This window comes from Aplidium turbinatum, chromosome 17 (assembly GCF_918807975.1).
Source record: "Aplidium turbinatum chromosome 17, kaAplTurb1.1, whole genome shotgun sequence".
Classification (NCBI taxonomy): domain Eukaryota; kingdom Metazoa; phylum Chordata; class Ascidiacea; order Aplousobranchia; family Polyclinidae; genus Aplidium; species Aplidium turbinatum.
The window spans coordinates 9,869,385-9,888,718 of NC_137488.1; the positions used below are offsets into that span (position 1 = coordinate 9,869,385).

General features: G+C 37.8%; 1 protein-coding gene across 2 annotated transcripts; it reads left to right on the plus strand.

Moving 5' to 3' along the window:
* The first annotated feature begins 3,348 nt into the window (after positions 1–3,348).
* Positions 3,349–19,035, plus strand: LOC145786728 (uncharacterized). Of its 2 annotated transcripts, none has more exons than XM_082598452.1 (23): positions 3,349–3,468; positions 3,769–3,876; positions 4,998–5,081; positions 5,493–5,580; positions 7,182–9,610; positions 9,808–9,931; positions 10,204–10,238; positions 10,614–10,675; positions 10,869–10,936; positions 11,246–11,326; positions 11,655–11,747; positions 11,950–12,084; positions 12,270–13,413; positions 13,518–13,665; positions 14,020–14,129; positions 14,303–14,442; positions 14,591–14,665; positions 15,326–15,418; positions 15,515–15,601; positions 15,706–15,833; positions 17,875–17,941; positions 18,295–18,455; positions 18,868–19,035. In XM_082598452.1, exons 2-23 carry the CDS (start codon positions 3,787–3,789, stop codon positions 18,907–18,909), a joined length of 5,484 nt encoding a protein of 1,827 aa, XP_082454578.1. In that variant the 5' UTR covers positions 3,349–3,468; positions 3,769–3,786; the 3' UTR covers positions 18,910–19,035. The 2 variants fall into 2 exon arrangements, with proteins under 2 accessions (XP_082454578.1, XP_082454580.1); XM_082598454.1 differs by having other exon boundaries at positions 15,518–15,601.
* The last annotated feature ends 299 nt before the right edge of the window (positions 19,036–19,334 follow it).

Below are 19,334 nucleotides of genomic sequence, written 5' to 3' on the forward strand. Positions count from 1 at the left end.
ATATTTGAATGTTTGGTATTGGCAAAACTAGCTCTTTTAATGCAGTTTCGTTTAAAATTAGGCAAACCTTTTTTTAGAGACATAGGTTGATTGCTTTTTTTTGCGAGATTATTACAGTTTTATTATTTATCAATTTTCTCCTTAGTTGATCCAAAAAACGATCTTATTCCGGTAAGTCACTAACTTTTATGTTTTAAAGTTGACCCGAAGTTTAAAAAATGTAACGTCATAGACGTCATACATCTTAATGAGTGTCAGACAAAAAGCTTTGAGACAAAGAAGTTACTTTATTTCTGATATATTCAAGTTTTGTATAACGATTCACTGGAATCGGGTATAGGCTATAAAAGGTTAGTGCAATTTTTCACAGCTGTAGATATTGCGTTGTTTCCATCGACTGCACGAGTTAGCTGGATACCATGGATACTGAACCGTTGTAGAGCGGTCACACCCTGCTATATGAATTATGAAAGGTCATTCGAATTATAAAGCATAATATGACACACAAGTTCTTACTCATTTTAAAAGATAAAGCACCAGAATTGCTTTAACATGTCGAATTAGTAGAATCATGCTTACAGCTAACAGCTATGAAAAATCATCAACACAAGCAATAAGAATGCAAAAAATCATTGATACTGATGAAACTAAAGGGAAAAAGGAAGTCGACGAACCTTTTCACACATCTTGTTAATGACATCCTCAACAGTTGGGACCAATTTTCTATACAGATTAACCAAAGCCAAACCGTTTAATCGGTTTTCAGAGGTTGAATTTCTTAAATAAGTTTAAGTCTTCGAAGAGCAGAAAAAGATCTTTCATTGGTGCAAGTGGTAGGCTAACTGGAAGAGTAGCCAGAATGCGGAGTAAAATATTAATGTTTGGAAACGTTGACTGCGGGCAAAATGGCAATGCACTTACAGCACTTTTTGGCAAACTGGTTTGGGAAGAATTGAAAAGACATCGATACCACATATACGCAGTTCAGATATAATAGCAAGGGCGTTTATACACGGCAGATCTGCTTCGTAAAATTCAAAAAGTGATTCAGTTTTCTCCATTTAGTTTTTCTCAAAAGGGGGGTTGAAACCCCCAACCCTCCCCCCCTTTGGCTACGCCACTGACCGCTATAAATTAGTAATATACTGAATGCAAAAGCACAAAAACTGCTGCAGAATTAAAATAATCAATTTGTAACCTTTTACAAGGCTACCCAAATTTGATGAGCATGTTTCCGCCTCTGCTTAATAAAGGCTAGTATAGGAATTTTGTAACGTATTAAAAACATAACGGCAGAAAAATTCATGAAAATTTGAAACGTTTTTAGATATTTAAGATGTTTTGACAGAGCCGGATTTAGCAGTAGGCAGAGTAGGCAGTTGCTTAGGGCGGCAAACTATTGGGGGCGGCAAAATATACGAATATATTACATTGATAAATGATAATACTGTACGTGAATATAATAATTAACAACAGATATATAGGGATTAATAAATATTTTATCACATCACACACATTCATAAACAGTGCGGCAAGTCATGTAGGCTATGACAAGTTATCGCACCTAGAGTAGGCTACTTCACGATTGATTGGTTTTCAACAATAGCCTATGTGCTGCTTAGCGCTTGTTTTATTTTTCTGTCTCGCTTAGTATGGAGGACTAGGGTTTGTCTGTGCAATTTTTATTAATCTTTGTTCGGTTTGTTTCACTGTTAGTAAATTTAAAGGAGCCTAGAAAAAATGTTTTTAGTCAATGTTAGGTTGATGGAAAAGTTGCAGGCTATTTTGTGTACTTACCTTGATGCTTAAAGTATGTAAACCATGAATGATCGCTTGAATGATCTCACATTTTTGAGGATTAACTCATCTTTACTTGTTTCTACAGACTTTGAAGAAATTAGTGATTTGTTTGCAAGAGAGAAAGCCCGTCGCAAGCGATTTTGAACAATTAGTTCATTATGCAATGACATTCATTGATGTATTCAAATAAACTGTGCAAATAACTTTTTTGTAAGGAATTGAAAATATAAATCGTAGCGCACCATCGAAAATTTTTTTTAGGGGGCGGCACTTTTCGTATCTGCCTAGGGCAGCGCTTAGGCTAAATCCGGCCCTGTGTTTTGAACGTTGCCATTCTGTTTGCTTTTATTTTTTGTGTACTTTTGCATTATAAAAAAAAAAACGTCCTGTCTGAAAGTGCCGCCCCCCAGACGTGCCGCCCGGGGCGGTCCGCCCCCCCCCCCCGCCCCCCCTAGCTACGCCACTGATTTAAACTAAGTTATTCATGAAATTTTTTTTAATTTTAAGTCTAATCTCAAAAGATCATTTTATAAATGATATGCAATAGCCTACACTTGTGGGGCAAAGACTCTACAATACTTTTGAATTTATAAATTTAGTACAGCAGGCCGATTCTCTTTTTCTTTGATTTTTATTTTTTATTGCACTGCGCTTCCTTTTAGAAAATTTAGATGATTGGCAAATATAAAGAGAAATTTTTTTAAAACGTTTGGTGACGAAGTTTTATTTATAAATTTTTCATTGATACAGATACAGTGTTTCACTTGAATAACTTTACTGTCACGCATGAATGATTGTTTGAAAATTAAACCAAAAGACGTTAGAAAAGGGAAAAGAGATTTGTTTGCGTTGTGTTTGGTTTTTGTGTTAGGTCCACTCTTCAATGCAAAAACTATTGAAAACAGTTTGTAATCATTTATTGTGAGATAAAATATACCTAATTTTTTTGTCTTATTTTATACCACAAGTATTTATTGCCTAAAGAAGAGCTCTATTGCATTTTACCAGTGGACGTTACCAGTAGTATTGCAAGTTGCAAGGCTTAGGAACAGTTCAAATTATTTTTATTAGCCCAGTTAGTGGTGTGTAAAAATGACGTTAGTTTACCTTATTCCTTTAGCTCTATCCTTTTGCCAGCGCCACACTTATCATTAGATGTTATATATAACTGTTTTGATAAGCTGCTCTGTTAACACACTAACTTTGTCTGTTTTCCTGAAAAAATAAAAAGAATCTGCTTCTAAAAATTTAAAGTGATGCAGTTAACTAGTATGAAACAGTATCTTTTTGAATGCAAGTCTAGAGTTGTCTGTAGCTTAATGGCCTTTATTGGCTGAGAAAGTGAACTATACGCTGCTTCCTGTCTGTTGTTGAATATATTTGTACCGTATACTATTTTTCGCAGCAGACAAAATAAAAGGTTTCTCTCTCTCTCTATATTAGTTTTTAATTTTTTTAAGTACTGTATTGTTACAGTTAAATTGAAACAGTGTTTCATTATAAATAATTACTGCATTTGTAATGTTTTGTTAAAATCATTTAGAAGCAAGATTACATAGACGATGTAGTTTTATATGTTGAGTTTTTGAATCTATAATCGCTTGTTGTGGTTCCTTTTGTTTAGGCCTATTAACTTTTGTGCAAAATACTTTAAAAATTATCTAAGAGGTTAGTGTGTTTTTTTTTCTTCTGATCTTATCAGTATTTTGTAGTCTATTTTATATTTATGTTTCTTATCAGGGGCATTGTATTATATTATTTGCTATAAAACCTTTTTTAATCAAAGGTGATATATATATATACATATTTTATATTAGCTTTCAAAGATTACATGTGGTATCTTAATATAAGAATTCCTATTTTGTGTATATCAAAATTTTTACACTTTTTACTGGTTTGAGAATATTTATTAATTGTGGTAAAAGTATGCAGTACAATTGCATGCAGTTATCTAATGCTTTTGTTTAGAGTTTGAACTTCAATCAGATGTCGGAAACTTCCTTTGATACAAGTGCTGCAGATACTTTGACCAGTGGTTTGTCCCTTGGCCAATGCATCAAGAATGCTGCTGAAGAAGTGAGTATTCTGTAATATCAGGGTTCGACCTTAACTTTTTTTCGCACTGGCCAACCGGACTAGTGGCTAACCATTTACACTAGTCCGCACGAGATCGCACTGGTCCGTCCCGTTTACTGATAAAAACAAGATTGTCGTGGGAAGCACGAGGCCAACCCAGGGAAAACCACCTTAAAACGACAATAATGAATGGTGGCAATAACAGTTTATCTAGGCAAAACATTCAATCTACGTTGAGTCTTCAATCTACTTGGGGCTCTTCTTCAATTTCTGAAACCGTTGATAGGTCATAATCGGAATCTGATGACGAGACGATCACGGGGTCATAATCGGAATCCGATGTGTGTTTGTCTGGCCTTGTATTAAGTTAATTTGATGCCTCATCACTCACATGCTCTCTAGCACAATCTTAACATATTTATGCATCAAATCTCTTGAGAGTACTGTACTAGGCAACCATTGCTCACGTGTTGTTGCGATTACCCTTTTTCTTACGATTTAACACCGTCACGTGATGTAGCGATTGCTTTTTTCTTACGATTTAACATGTGATGTTGCGATTGCCTTTTTCTTACGGTTTAACACACACGGAACACGTGTTTTGTTGTTTGAAGAGAAGCGCAAACGAGAACCATGCACTCAACGATCAAACGACATAATACGATGATATTTTCGCACTGGACAGTCGGACCAGTGCGAAACGATTCGTACTGGTCCGCGAGGAACTTGCACTAGACATTGGCCAGAGGACCAGTGCTAAGATCGAACCCTGAATATGATGTAAATTTATTTGCAACTTGGGTTTTGTAGCCGCGCTAAGTACAGACATTTAGCCTACTTCATATAATATCTGCTATTCAGGCATGTTTCCGTTTAAACCTTTACAGGTTTTGCCACCTTTTTCCGTTCATTGACGTGCTGAAAGGCCTATATCGACTCTTGTAGTTAGTACTAGTAGTATCTTATTCGTCATGGACAGATTAGTGACGAACACTAAAATGAATGAATGAGCTGCAAGCTGTGGATAGTTTTTTTTACAACATTTTGAAATACAATAAAATGAATGTAAGTTTGTAACATGTAAAATATGATACCGTAATAAAAATATTTTCATGCATCAGTTTCAGCCGTCAGAGCACTGGTTTGAGTTGCAACCCACAATAGAAAAAGAATGGCACACTCTACAAGGAGAGCCATCGTCACGGGTACCATATACATAATATATATATGTAATATGTATTACATATTATATATACACAATTACAATTTTAATTGTTTTAGAGTCAAATAAATGTGCCTTTACTGATTACAATTAAACGCATCTTTTTATGCTTTAAAAGATGATTGCAATAAAAATTATTACACTTTTTAATGGGAACTACTTACTAATTTAACATAGTAATTACTTTACTTATTAATTGTGTATGAATTCATATTTATCAACAGAGCATAAAAGAGCTGTGGAAGAGATGCTGAATAATTAATCTGAGAGATCTTCTGAATCTACATGCCTGTGACAATAGCTAAAGAAAAGAACATGGAATAAATAGAATTTTAAAATGAGATATTGCTGACAAGTCAGATGTGAAGTTGCATTTGTTGATGCTATTTTACAGGTGACTATGCTTCCAGAGGAAATGAGTGAATTGCCGATTTGTAATATTTCGTCTGGCAGCATACCAAAGGAAAGTGCTGCAGATAAAGGTAAACAGAACTATTCTACTTTTGTGTAATTTGAACAAATAATTAAGTTACAATATACATATTTCACATTGCTTGTTTGCTTCAATTTGTCTACTGCACTGGGTTTTTTTCGCTGAGACTTTTCGGTCATTTGTCCGAACTGACTTGAAAAAATTCAGTCATTTTTTATTTAATTCGGTTATTTTTTCTGATGAAAATATTTCCTTTCAAGTAGCTGATACAAACCAAAATTTGCACTTCCTGCTAGCTACAACATTACCTTTCACTGAGAAACAGTGTCGTGTTTTATCTCAAAAGGGACATTTTGGCCGGATTGACTATATTTTTTTCGGACATTTTGCTAAAAAATCGGTCACTGACCGATAAATGACCAAAAAAAAAACAGCTACTGCATGTGATAAAAAGTGTTTGTTTTATTTTATAACTAAATTTCATATATCAAAATAAATAGAAAAGAACATATTGCTTATATATAAAAAGGTACCGTTACAGCACGAAAATCATGGCACAAACAAACAAACTTACTGACTTTTTGTTCACTAGAGTCCAATTTTTTTTAAATTTGTTTTGTCATCAAACATACCGGTACTGTATATTTTGGTTGCTATGGAGTCTCTGGGCCCGTTTGAAAAATTGCCTCGAGGTCAAAATTTTACTTTATGTCAATTTTACTTGTGAAAGTGAAAACCTTGTATGTATTATATATATCTATGCAGTTTTTATAAATATTCTGTTTGATTTCATTTTTAGGGTAGTCTTTCAATTTTATGAATTGTTTAAGGCATTTATTATCTGTATATATAATAAATGCATGATACTCTGAAATGTGAGAATGTTTCACTTTGTGCATGTTTTGCTGCAAACGTGGCTTCAAAATCTTTATTGTGATGCATGAATATGCTGTGAGTTGTGACACAATTAAATCCTGATAGCCTGCTGATTTAACTACAAATGAATAGCTAGGCGAGTAATAGCTTTTGTAAGCATGAGTAAACTGCCTTTTCTGCAAGGTTTTAACCAATTACATACTCTATTTATTAAAATTTTAAAGCTCATGGAAAAATTATATGGGAAAATAACTCAAATTGATTTAAAATAAAAGTCAAATATAATTTTTAAGTCAATGTAAAACTGACTCCTCATATTTTCTCCATTTTCATGCAAGTTCATAGTATTTTCCTAAAACTGTATAATCGCCGTTTGCAGTTCTTGGGTAGAAAAAGGAGCTGACAAAACGCCATCAACACTCGGGGCACTCCAAAGTCTGCTACACTCCTGTTTTACTTTAAGTTCGTGTTTCAAACTGTATAATATTGCAATGTATAATATTGCAATGGGAATAAAACTTTTTAAATAAAGGTGAAACAGAAGATTCATGACAAATTGCCAATTTGTTAAAAAAAAAAATTAAATCCACTAAAAGTAGAATAGCAGGTTATAAGTTTCAAACTATGCGATATGTAGCATGGAATTTCTCACCTAACAGATGTTTTTACATTAGTTACGTTTTCTGCAAAACAGCTTGCACTTTTACTGCATCTGCACTGCACGCCTGTAGACTTTTCCCTGTGTTGAATCTAAGCTATTATTTGTTTTTGTAGAATCCACAAACCCAATCCTTCGATTATTTGACCATGTGAAGCTTAGTAACCCCCTCCAAATGACAGAACGTTCTGCATTGTCTGAACAAGCTGGTCCCAGTTCAGGATTGTGTACGCCGTTAATCACTACTCACAATAAACCAACACGTTCTGAAGCTAGAGACAGCCGATTAAATGACAAATTTGCAACTCCTGCAATTAGCAAAAAGTCTTCTACTGGAAACAGGATGGAACCTCACAATCTATCATTCACGCCTTTACCAGTTTCAACATCGACTCTTCCGAAAACAGTTTACGATCCAAGAAACATATCCAATGAAAATGTTTTGTCAGCTCAAAATATTTCAGATTTACTTGAAAAAGATGATTCTTTAGCGCAAAGAGTAAAAGATTTATTAGAAGAAGAAACGAGTCGATCAGAAAGCAGCGATCAACGTCCAAATACTGACTCGAAAAGTAATGTACCTGCTTTGTTACAACCTGTTCATAAACACAAAACTGGACTTTCTGTTAACTCTAAAGGCAGCAATGCCCCAACGTCAAATCCCCAAAGTGAAATCTGGCAAGGGGAGAGAATTGTTTTATCTGATGCTAGTCTGTGCTCAGTCAGTGACAAAACTGTTGAGGCAAAAGTTACTCATCCTGCAACGACATTAAGTTTGTTTAGTGATAGCACAGAAGCCGTAGAGGCATTTAATGACCAATCATCATTTACCGGTGACACTTTGGTGAGTTTAAACTCATCTAAAGGTACTGAGTATGGAGACTTGCCAGACAATGTTGATATTCCTCATGATATTATGTCTCGCTTGAATAACATGAGATTGATTGGCCAGAAGTCTGAAAAAAGTGAAACACAAAATGATCCTCCAAGTACAAATGCCCCTCCAAGACATGTTATTAGTCAAGGTGGCAAATCTTTGCCTTCAAAAGCCTTTTCAAATACTGACCCATGTACTAGTGGGCCAATCACGGAAGTTGAGAATCACAAAGTCTTTGATACACAAGCTAAGGTGCAAGGAAATCGTCAAAGTCTGAATGCAGTTCCAATATCAGGAGATGTCCAATTCTACACTGGATCCAATCCCACTACTCCGCAGTATCCTTTTGAAGAGGAAAAGTTGCAGCAACTTCAAACTTACATTGAGAAAAAGACTGGTGTTCCAACAATATCACCTCTTGTAGCCTCTGAAAACGCTTTGCAAGCGGTCAACACTCAATCTTCATCGTCAAAGAGTTCTCACTTAGCTCAGGCTGACAATAGCCAACAAAGCTTGCAGTCTAGAGATCACAATCTACAAAATCCAGTCCAAGAAGATCAAAAGAAAACTGATCGAGATCATTTGCAAAGTAAACCTGTTGATGAAGATAAACCAACCACAATTTTTTCGTGGAATCCCACGCCACATCCAAGCAGCCAGGAGGCTAAACAAAAACCAATCACTCCTCTTCATCATGGTGACTTTGGAAGAAGTGAACCTGAAGGTATGAGTCACCCCATTACAAACCCGGTTTCTGCTTCCTCTTCTGACAATAATACAAGTACAACATCCAAAGTTTTATCCCATACCACCCAACCAACTCCTGCTCCAGCGGATGTAGTCATCAGTAAAGAAAAAAGTTATCTCGATGAAAGCATAGCTGACGAATCCCTACTTACTCGCATCAAATCTGCTCTCACTGATTCGTTTTCACAGCGACCAGTTCCGGGAAGTTCTTTTCGACAAACTGCAACAAGTGAAGCAAAATCAGATTTGAGTTTTGCCAGTTCTATCGACTCTCTTGCGGTCCAAGTGAAAGCGTTGCTAGAAGAAGAAGTCCCCCAGCTCATTAACACAGATGAAAACCCTGAAGATGGTCCCAACTTAAGTCAGGTCATCCAGAATTTTGAGCAAACCGATCTTTGGAAGTTTGTTGCTCAATTTCTGCCTGGAGCTAGCAATGACAGTATGCATATGCCTCCAGCAAGTACCGATGCTAGTTTTGTTTCTTTGCAGCAAGATGACTCTTCTCTCAAGCCGAATGAAAGCATGACAGAGCTAACACTAGAAAACTCTATTCTTGAGAGAATTCGGACAGAGATACGAAAGTCAACATCATTTGAACGACAACCATCTGGAAATGGAAGAAGACAACTCCCACCTCCCACTGTTGCACGATCTTTATCTAAACAAAGTTTTCAAGATTCGTCACATGGTGACATCACTAACTACCCAGAGAATCGTCATCCCAGTTCTAAAACCTCCAGTCACAGAAGTCAAACAAGTGGTTTAAACGATGAAAGTACAGAAAAACCGAAATACAGCGAAATGTCAAATCTTGACGCAGTGCCTGGCATACCGACCTTCACCCCCAGCGTGATGTACGAATCAAGTCAAAGCGGAGATTCCAATTACGAAGTGAAATCACTACCATCTCATCATCAACAGGTCTGTATTCGCGTTTGATCAAAAGTGATTTGCTATGGCATTTTATGGAGGAGAAGTGGAAGAATATGTACAATAAACTTGCAAGCATGTGTGTGTCTAACATGGCGTTATTTTCTGTTATTACTAAAGTTAAAGTGTTTTTAGTATGCAATTGCCTTTGACCACACAATCTGCTTAATCGCAATTATTTTTTTCAGACATTTTCCCCTCAAAAAAGTTTTTCTCACTGCAGGAAAAATGCAAAAACAGTCATCGCTTCACAGCTAAACCGCGCCGCGCAACGTAATTTCGACGTTAGCCTCACGCCCGCTCGGCACGCACGTGAGTGAAGCCTGCTCGAACAAAATATTCATGCTAATAATTCGCGTTATCTATTCTAGTTAATGACGTCATCGCTGCATTGCAAAATGTTTTGCAAGGGTACCGTTGTTTTTTGCCTTTAGGCTTTAATAGGCTACTATGATTTGTAAAAAGCTCTGTCCTTATTGTGAATATGGTTCTATACTTGACATCTTTGGATGTGTTTAGAATTTATATCATTTCTTGTATTAAAACGAAGAGATTCATTATATTTTGCTTAAATTTTGTTTCAGCATTGCAAGTGGAGGAAATGACTTCAGACAAAAAGGTTAATCCTAGTTTGTTATCGAATTTGTTACGAATACAGGTTTTGTGCTAATTGCTGCTTTGCAGTACTTGATTGTTGATGTGTGAGGACTGAGGGTGCGCAGTGCGCATATTTCTATCGTTTGTATGTCCCGGCTGTTCTCTGCGCCACAGCCCGACTTTTTGTTGAAACAACTCACATTTTTAAAATAATCCGACACTCTGTGACACATGATCGTAACGGTTTCGCAAAGTCCTGCGATTTTGCCAAGTTGTAGGCTACTCATTGCATGTGTCATATGAGTTGAGTGAATTTCAAATTGGGATTTAAGTCCTCCTAGCTAGACAAACAGGAATTTTATGAGAAAAAAAATTGACAATTTTTTTTTGTTTTTAGACCAACGACCCAAATACCTTGTCCGTGTGCGACGAACCATCTGAAGACAACTTAAGAAAAAAGTTTGAACAATAAATACTTTCACGCTTTTTTACAGCTATATTCAAATTGTACGTTATGCATAATGCACTCTGGTTTGTTGTTGAAATTTTACTCGCGGTTTACATTTTTCAAATGTGTTTACATATTCAGTGCAAGCATTTTGCAAACTGATTATCTTCACCTGAATTCACTTGATAATTCCATATTTTTTAGATCGAGATCTTCACCGCCCAGGTCCAATTATTTCATGGGTAGCTTTGACTTACGAGACCCTGCTGAAGGTTACTAGAGACACATTTTACCCATAACTTAATATTTTTGTATCGAATATCTACATTTACGTACGGTGACTGATGGGAAATCGGATATTTGGCAGTAGTGATTGCAGTGTACACAGTTTTTACAAAACAAAAACGCAACGATCAGCTGGTCATAGTTCCGATTAACATCATGTGCGCAGTGTCTTGTTTATGAGGCCTAGAATCGACTGCCGATGCAACACAGTGATGTGCTTATGCATTTTCCCAATTTGGATCCATATTTTAACGTTGTCTTGTTAGACACTAAAAATTAAATACATTTTTTATCAGAACCACCCTCACACAGCACGCAGAGACCTGATGGCCGCAGTCATTCTCAGTCTGTTCAACCTACCAAAAGAAACGACTCATGTAAATATACAGAATAATAATGTGGCTCATTTGGGCTATAAGCAAATGTATTGGCTTTACTGATGACTACATCGTATTTACTTTGTCTTCAAAATGAAGCAGAAGATCTGTTGACTGCTGTGCGGTAACCTCTAAGAAGTCTAAGTGTAGTCAAAGCAAACATCAACAGTCTGGTGAAGTGAAAGGATAGAAACTCGGTTCTAGAGGCTCAGACAAAGATCACATTGTATTGTCATAACGCACCTCTGATAAGTGGCTGACAAACGTCTTCTGTGACCATTTGAATTCTCTAAAGTTTACTTACTAAATTGTCAACGTGCATTCACAGATGAACGATTCACTCCGCCATTATCAAGCGGAATTCCTATCCCTACCATAGGAAGCGCATCACCGCGTCAAAGTTATCGTTCTACCATGTCGGGTACACCGTGTTTATTCTTAACAAGTCAGATTAATGTTTCACAAATGAATTCACCTTGATATAAATAACAAATGTTCCAACATTGCCTCGCGCAATAATCCGTTGAATTGTTCATAAAACAACGTGGACAGCCAAATAGTCGGCTGTTACACAACAATACTGTAAGTATGTACATGAAAAACAACATGTGTTATATTTTCAGGGAGTCCTGTTAAATCTGATGGATCTAGCAGAAGGCACCGATACAGAAATGTTCCTTACCCAGCGCAGGGGGCCGCCGCTTCTTTCCCGTTGATGTCTGGTGTCATATCACCTCGGGTGAAAACTGTCAGCTCAGGTATCTACGATTAACGATCCTAACAGCTGTTACGGTTGAGTGACATTTGTTTCTAAATTCTTTGTTGTCTTTCAAGACTCTCTACTACGGCCTTGAGCGACTAAATACGAGTATGTGTTTTTAGGGTTTTAACAACAACTCTCTACAGAAAACAAATCGTATACTTCGTTTATTCGTGTTCGCAGGTGAATTCTCTCGTAAGCCGGACTTACCAGGAAAGAGAGTACGATATAGCGATGAAGTACCCATTTCTCGAAGTAAAGATATCACAGTGAGAAGATCACGAAGCAAATCACCGCTGCGTGACCGGATCACGGTTTACGAGTGGTTGAAATCACCAGAGCATAAAGCGGCGTTGGAGAGGTCAAAAAATCTTCCCACTTTTGACGAGCTGATGGAAGAGGAAAGGAGAAAAGATGACATAGATGTAACGCACCTAGAGATCAGTGAACATCCTATAAAAATATCACCTGTCTTAAAGAAATCTAAATCTTCAAAGCGCTCAGACATTCCTGAGAAAATAAAGCCTCTGACAGAGAAATACGTGAAAAGTACAACGAAAACGACGTCTTTTCTACTGAGTGACACGAGTGGGTCTGAAAGCCAAAAAGCCCGTAGGAAAGACGATTCGTCCCGGTACACTAAATCCGAAACCTTTCAGCAATTCACCGACATGACTAATTCAAAATCTCCTGAAAAATTAGACGAGAGAAAAGCGAGAAGTTTTGTTGAAATCCGAAGTTCTTCAACGTGTTCTCAAATTGATGCCGATGACTCCTACCAGCGTGCATCTCTTCATACAGCCGGATTACGATCGACGATGATGGGATCTTCCATGCGATCAGAGGACAATAGCGATCAAGATGTGCAAAGAAGGACCATAAATCTTACATCGTCATCCGATACAGCTTCAGATGTCCAAAACCAATCTCGGAGCAAAATCCCTCGCTCCCTCAGCGAATTCAAGTCCCTGGATGAAAAGGTTCAGCATGAAGTGTTGAAAAAGATCCTAGAATGGGCGAACAAGAAGAGAAGTTCTTCAACATCAATCTCCAAAACTGATCATGCTCCTGAAAAGAAAAAACAGCAAAGGAGCAAAACTCCTGTTCACGAAACTTCTCTTGGATCTACTCAGGCAGTTTGCGACAGCGATAGCACCGAGTATTGTGATTTACCTTCCACTCGTCCACCAACTGCTCAGACCAATACCACGACTTCTCAACACCTTCTTGGCATGGATGAGACAAAAGCGGAGGAAGTCATGAAAAGGCTTCTTAAGAAAATACAACAGCAGAAAAATATGGAAAGAAAGAAGCCTGCGCACAAAAGGTTTGCACTTTACGATGTTCTGAAATTATTAGTAACATTTCAAGTCAAATTTTCGTCTTCCATCAGTCTACTTTCTATGTTAATGCCATCTCCTTTTTTTTCAGGAATGCCGCCACATCCAGCACTCCACAAAGGTCCCGTCCTCCTCTGGTCGCTCCCGAGGCAAGTTCCATCGCATCCACAACTGACACTGACGTTGGTGGAAAGTACTACGTCAAGTTTCGTGAAAGAAGGCATCAAGGCCAGAGAAAGGTGCGAGCCGACTAATAACCAAATATTTTGCTCTTTTCAAACCATTTTAGATTTCAGACTGCCACACGATTTTTTCGAACGTTTGTTGCTTTGTTGTCAGAGTACTTATTTGTCAGTTTTTTTTGCTCCCAACTCAAAGTAGTTCCCGCGTTTTCCTTCAGACATTGGTATGCCACGTGTTGCAACGTTTACTATTTTCTCTCGTCACTCTGATAGCTAAAAGACTCATAAAATGTGTTTACCAGCTTATAAAGTCCTATAAATGCATCAAGAAGTTGTGGCAACTATGTTGACAATAGTTCGTTGCGAAGAAAATTTTTGTTACATTTTATTTCCAAGTTTTTGCCTTGTCAGGTTGCTTATATTGAGGAAATATCAGAAAGTGAACCAACGGTGGTAAAAGTGAAACGTCGCCATAGAAAACCGGATGGTGGCCCTACAGAAAGGATTATATTCTACGACAGGTAAGCCTACAGAAAGTAATAGTGGCTGCTTCATGATAACATCAATTTTGTTCAGCTTTGTAGCTTTTGGTGTATAGCAGTCTTATGTATAAACGTATAAACCTCTGTAAAACGGTTTGTAAAAAGAAAACGGAAAAAGGTGAATTAAAAATCGTTGGCTTTAAATCTTCCAGATCGGTCCAGACCGCGTCTTCTGCTGACGCCATACAAGGTCCTGACGCATCAACCAACTTCCCATCGCCTGTTAAGCGGGAAAGCCGAAAGAAAGTGTCGAAAGCTGTCCAGACAGCTTCAACCCAATCTTCACCATCAGGTAGACGTTTAATTATTTACTGATTTGCGCTACACAAGTTTTAACAAGTGCTATGCAGACGTTGAATTAATGTAAAAATGACGGATTTTACCGTCTGGGATGCTTAGTTTTACATCGAAGATAACAGCTACTTTTCTTTGAACGTTAGATCAACAAGATGAGGAAAACTTAGATGACACAATCGTAATCGAATCTCACTCCACAGAGGACAAGGAAAACATAGGTTTGTTCTAAGTCTCTTGATTTTTTACATCTGAGTTCATGAAGTTAGTTTTTCTATAAATAGTGGCACCTGACCATTGTGTCTTTAATTGATCTCAGCTGGCAAAGCAGGAACGTAGCCACGGGGGTTCTGGGAGAGCAATCTCCTCCCCAAAAAAGTGTGTGTTTTAATACTATTACAACGTTTTAATGACTTTGTATCACATGTTGAATGACGTATGGTTTGGCTGCATTCAGTAGCTGTATTTTTATATAAACTCTTTATTTAAAGTGAAGAAGGGAGCGTTCTTCCTGGCTATCAGCACAAGGCTGAGCAGTGAGCACTCACTAGTAGAATACCCTTCTGGCATGAATTAGTGTTGCGATACTGACGAGCCCAGCCTCATGGGCGAAACACGGTGTCTATCGGTGTCAATTCTTGCTACAATCGACTGTCGAGAAACATCTTTATTTTAAGGTTAAGCCTTGCAATATTTGCCCCCCTCCCCAACAGTTGCTTTTGCCTCTCGAAAATGTTCTTTCTTGCTACGTCACTGTGGCAGAGTAGGATTGTTACATCGTTTCAACTTCCCACCTGACATTCAAACATCATAAGTAAGAAAATTTTTACGAACTGGGATAGAATCACGTGGCGGGAAGTTTACAGGCTTTGTCGTTGCAGATGTGAATAACGTGAAGACGAAGAGTCACCGCATCTCAAGCTTTTATGCTAACTTTCACAAACGAAAGAACGACAAGCCACATACACAATCAGGTGCTCATGTTTCTATTTCTCTAGTCTAGTTTAAATCATCTCTGCTTCATGTGCTTTTGCTTCTAATATTCTGTTATGTTGTTTTTGTTTTGTTAGCAGCGAAGGTTCCTGTTCACCGAAGCGTGGCCTGGTACGAGCCCTTTCAATTCGAGCCAGCATGGATGCCATCAAACCAGAAGCAAAGTAATTTCAAAATCATGTATCTACATTCTACCAGCTGTGATTTTTTCAAGAAATTGCGATATACTGAGCGACTGTTTAACAAGTTTGTTTATTTTCATCTGCAGGTACAACCGGCTTAGTGCGTCTCTCCCTCCAGGAGGCTTTGGTGACCCAAAATCCAAAATTTATATCGAACGTGCGAGAACGACAGAAGCGCATTATCATTAATACGGAAGAACGACGCATGCAAGAAGTGAGGAAGCCATTTCTTTTTTAAGTTTGTTTTAATGAGCGAATGCTTCGTGCGGTTGCACATGGAGAAATCAATACACTAATTTGCAGGGCAGAAAAAAACTTGAGTTAAAGTGCCCCTGACAGGTTGGACCCAAGTATAGTAACTTTTCTATGCATTTCCTAGCGCAGAATTATACTTAGCGAACTTTTTAATCTTAACCTCGAAGCTCGACTGGTTAGGGCGAAATTTATACAAAACGACTGCTTCGCAGCGCCACCACTGGCGAAACTCCATATTTCACTGCTCTGGGACGACTTTGGTGGTTTTACGTCATCCTGGGTGGGCTTCGTTAGCGACGGATAAAACAAATGCTTTCTAGATGTAATTGGTGGATCACAGTTTGGTCGGAGTTGGTACAAGCGGTTGCTTTTTTCAAAGATTTATATTTTTTGTAGTTTAATAAAACTGTACTGGATACGTTCCTACAAAACCTAAAATATACTTGAAGTGAAAAATGAAGAAATCGTCCGAATCATCATTCATATTTAATTCATCATCATTCATAACTACTCATAAATAGATAAAAGTTCTCTCTCTCATAATGTGCCTTCAGTTGGCCATTGAAATCCGGTGTAACAGCCATCTGGACTTGGAAAATTGTTTCGGATTCGCCAAACAATGCATGACGGCAGCACAATCCGATTGTTGCTTCCGAGAGCATCACCTTGTGGTATCCACTCCAATACATGCCTGTAAGCAACTAATTACTGATACTGTCTGCAAGGAAACAAAATCACTTCTTTTAGTGTGCATTCTTTAGCGTTTAGGGTATTTTTAGCCTAATGTAACATCCTTACTCTTTTGATAGGTCTCCGTTTTCTCCTTTCGGTTTATTGCTTTTTCTCCAGTTCTTCCCTGCTCCTCATAAAAAAAAGTCCCCAGAACTGCACGATGTAAGTGCGCCTCAAAATCGGTCAAATTGGTAACACAGCTAGATGCGTCTTTCTTGTCTTTCTTCAAAAGTTCTTTCGTCTGTGGCACTTCATGGCAACATACACATTCATTGGGCTGGGGCATAGACTCGCACTTGTGGCAAACGCACCACCTAGAGTTCCCAACACGCCACTCATTGCTGGGAAGATCCAAATCGGGTTGGTGGTGTTAACAAAATCATCTCCAGTGAAGTGAAGAGAACATATACGACTAGTTTTGTATGGCCCATCCCACTTTCGAACACTTGAAGAAAACTTTGACTACCGTATTTTCTTCTCAGCACCTTGTTTTGTTTGAAAGCGTGAAAAGATAGCACACGTCTTTGTCACGATACTGTCACATAAACAGCAATTTGCAGGTATTACCCCAACCATAAATTAATGGTACTGTTTGTGAGATACTGCTGTTACACTGCAAATGGCTATAGCCAGATTAGGATAAATAAAAAATTATCAAAATTGTAGCCCTACAAGAGTTTAGAAAAACTGCAATTTCAATTGAATTGAGATGTTTTTTGATAAAAATAAACTCAAACTCAACCTATTTGATCTAAACCTGATAGTAATAATAAGTTGACTTTTTTCATTTCGGTAATTCTCATTTTGCACATGCTTTAAACCAACAGAGCCTCACACATTCACATTTTGCAGTAGTCGTACCATACTTTACCATGTCATTACAGAGAAAGAAAGTATCCTTCCCACCCATGGTGACGTCACAGTGGTGTTGCCGTTTTTATTTTCGCAATTGAATGAGTGCCAGATTTGACGAAAGTAAACGAAAGTTTACAAGCGTGTAACTTAGTAGCCTGTTGATATTTTTTTACGATTGCTGGTCAGGGAAATTTGTTAGTGTCATCTCTTTGGTATCTTTGGTAAATTTAGCGAATTTATTTTCCTGTCAGAGGCACTTTAAGCATCGTCGACAGTGACAACGCAGCTTTTCAAACTGATACTAATTGGTGACTGACTTATCGTGTTTAAAGTAGAGATTTGCTGTTTTAAACCTTGCACATAGCCTCTCATTGGGTCGCCATCATCCTCAAACCGCTTTTATTCGTGTGCAGATATGGGCTGAAGAACGTGAACGCGTGTTCGGAGGTGCACAAGACAACAGACGAAGGAGGATCAACGGTGAGTGATAGAACATATGCTTGATAAGCCTAAGTCTTCGTATTTCATTTCATATGCTCGGAGAAACCGCACAGGGCTTAGCCCTTTATTTCCACGTCATCTTCGTCATAAAGCTTGTAAAAGCTTACCCGATAACGGGCCATTTCTAGTTTTTCTGCAATAGTTATTTGAAGCACCGACAGATGTTATTGGTTGACTGCAATGTGTTTGAAACATTGCGAGTCAATTTTCGTTTGAACAAATTTGATCACATTTCACCACGCCACGCTCCAACCCAGTGACAGTTAAGTTTAATATGAATGTCAAGATATCTCTCATTGTGTTCTAATTCTATTAAAAGATCTTGCCTTTAGGTCCACCGGTGCGAAGAAGCTTGACCATGACTCGGAAACAGATCGTGGCTGAAACCAAACAGAAGTACCAGCATCTTCCGGAAGTTGTGCAGAGGAAGAAAGATGAGGAAAAGAAGAAAGAGTATGCCTCGAATAGGCTGAAGGCTCAACTATATAAAAAGGTATGGACAGGGGGTCCAAGGGGTACTTTTGGGTTTAAGGGCTTCTAACATTTCCAAGGTATCTTGAAACTTGAAGAAATCACTGCGTATTCAGATATAGTGCGTTTTTCTTAGAAATGCTTTGATTTAGGGCCTGAAGATCTCATTGGTACCGGCCCAAATTATCCTCTCAACGACCCTGGGACCTAAAGTGATTGGCTTAAGTATTGTACCATATTTTCACTGGATAGTGCGACAAAATAAACAATCATACAGGATTTTTAGTGTTGTTGTGCAATGAAAAGTATTAGGCTACCATCCTGCGTTACGTAGTTTTTCAATGTTTAATTTTCGTTTCTAGAGCAAGATAATAGCTAGTTTAGCTACTCCATCAGTGACACACGTTTGCTTCAATTGTTTGTTTTCTTTGCAGAGAGTTCAAAACAAAGTCTTGGGAAGATTGTTCATCAACTGAAAGTTTCAATTTTATTTTATGTAGCAATGCATGTCTGATGTAGTCTGTAGGCCTTACCTATATACAAAATGTGTCGTATCTTCTAATGTTGACAAATTTACGTAAAATATATTTAGTTTCAAGTTGCGTGGTGAGTTGCTTTAAAAACTTAGCACAATAAAATGTGGATGACAAACTTGCAAAACCTAAGTTGCAGTCACAGTTTTTATCAACAGCACCACTGCGAAACTTGTTCTTGAATTCTTTTGAGTCCTGTATATAGCTCGGCTGTGTCAATGCATAGCCTACATCAATAGAGTATTGTTGAAATAATATCGGAACTCGGCAGAGCGGACTTCAAGTTATTCTATTACGCAAGCATTGATGCTAACTGCCCCTATAGCTCAGTTGGTTAGCGCGTGACTTCTGGAACTAAGAAGCTGGTT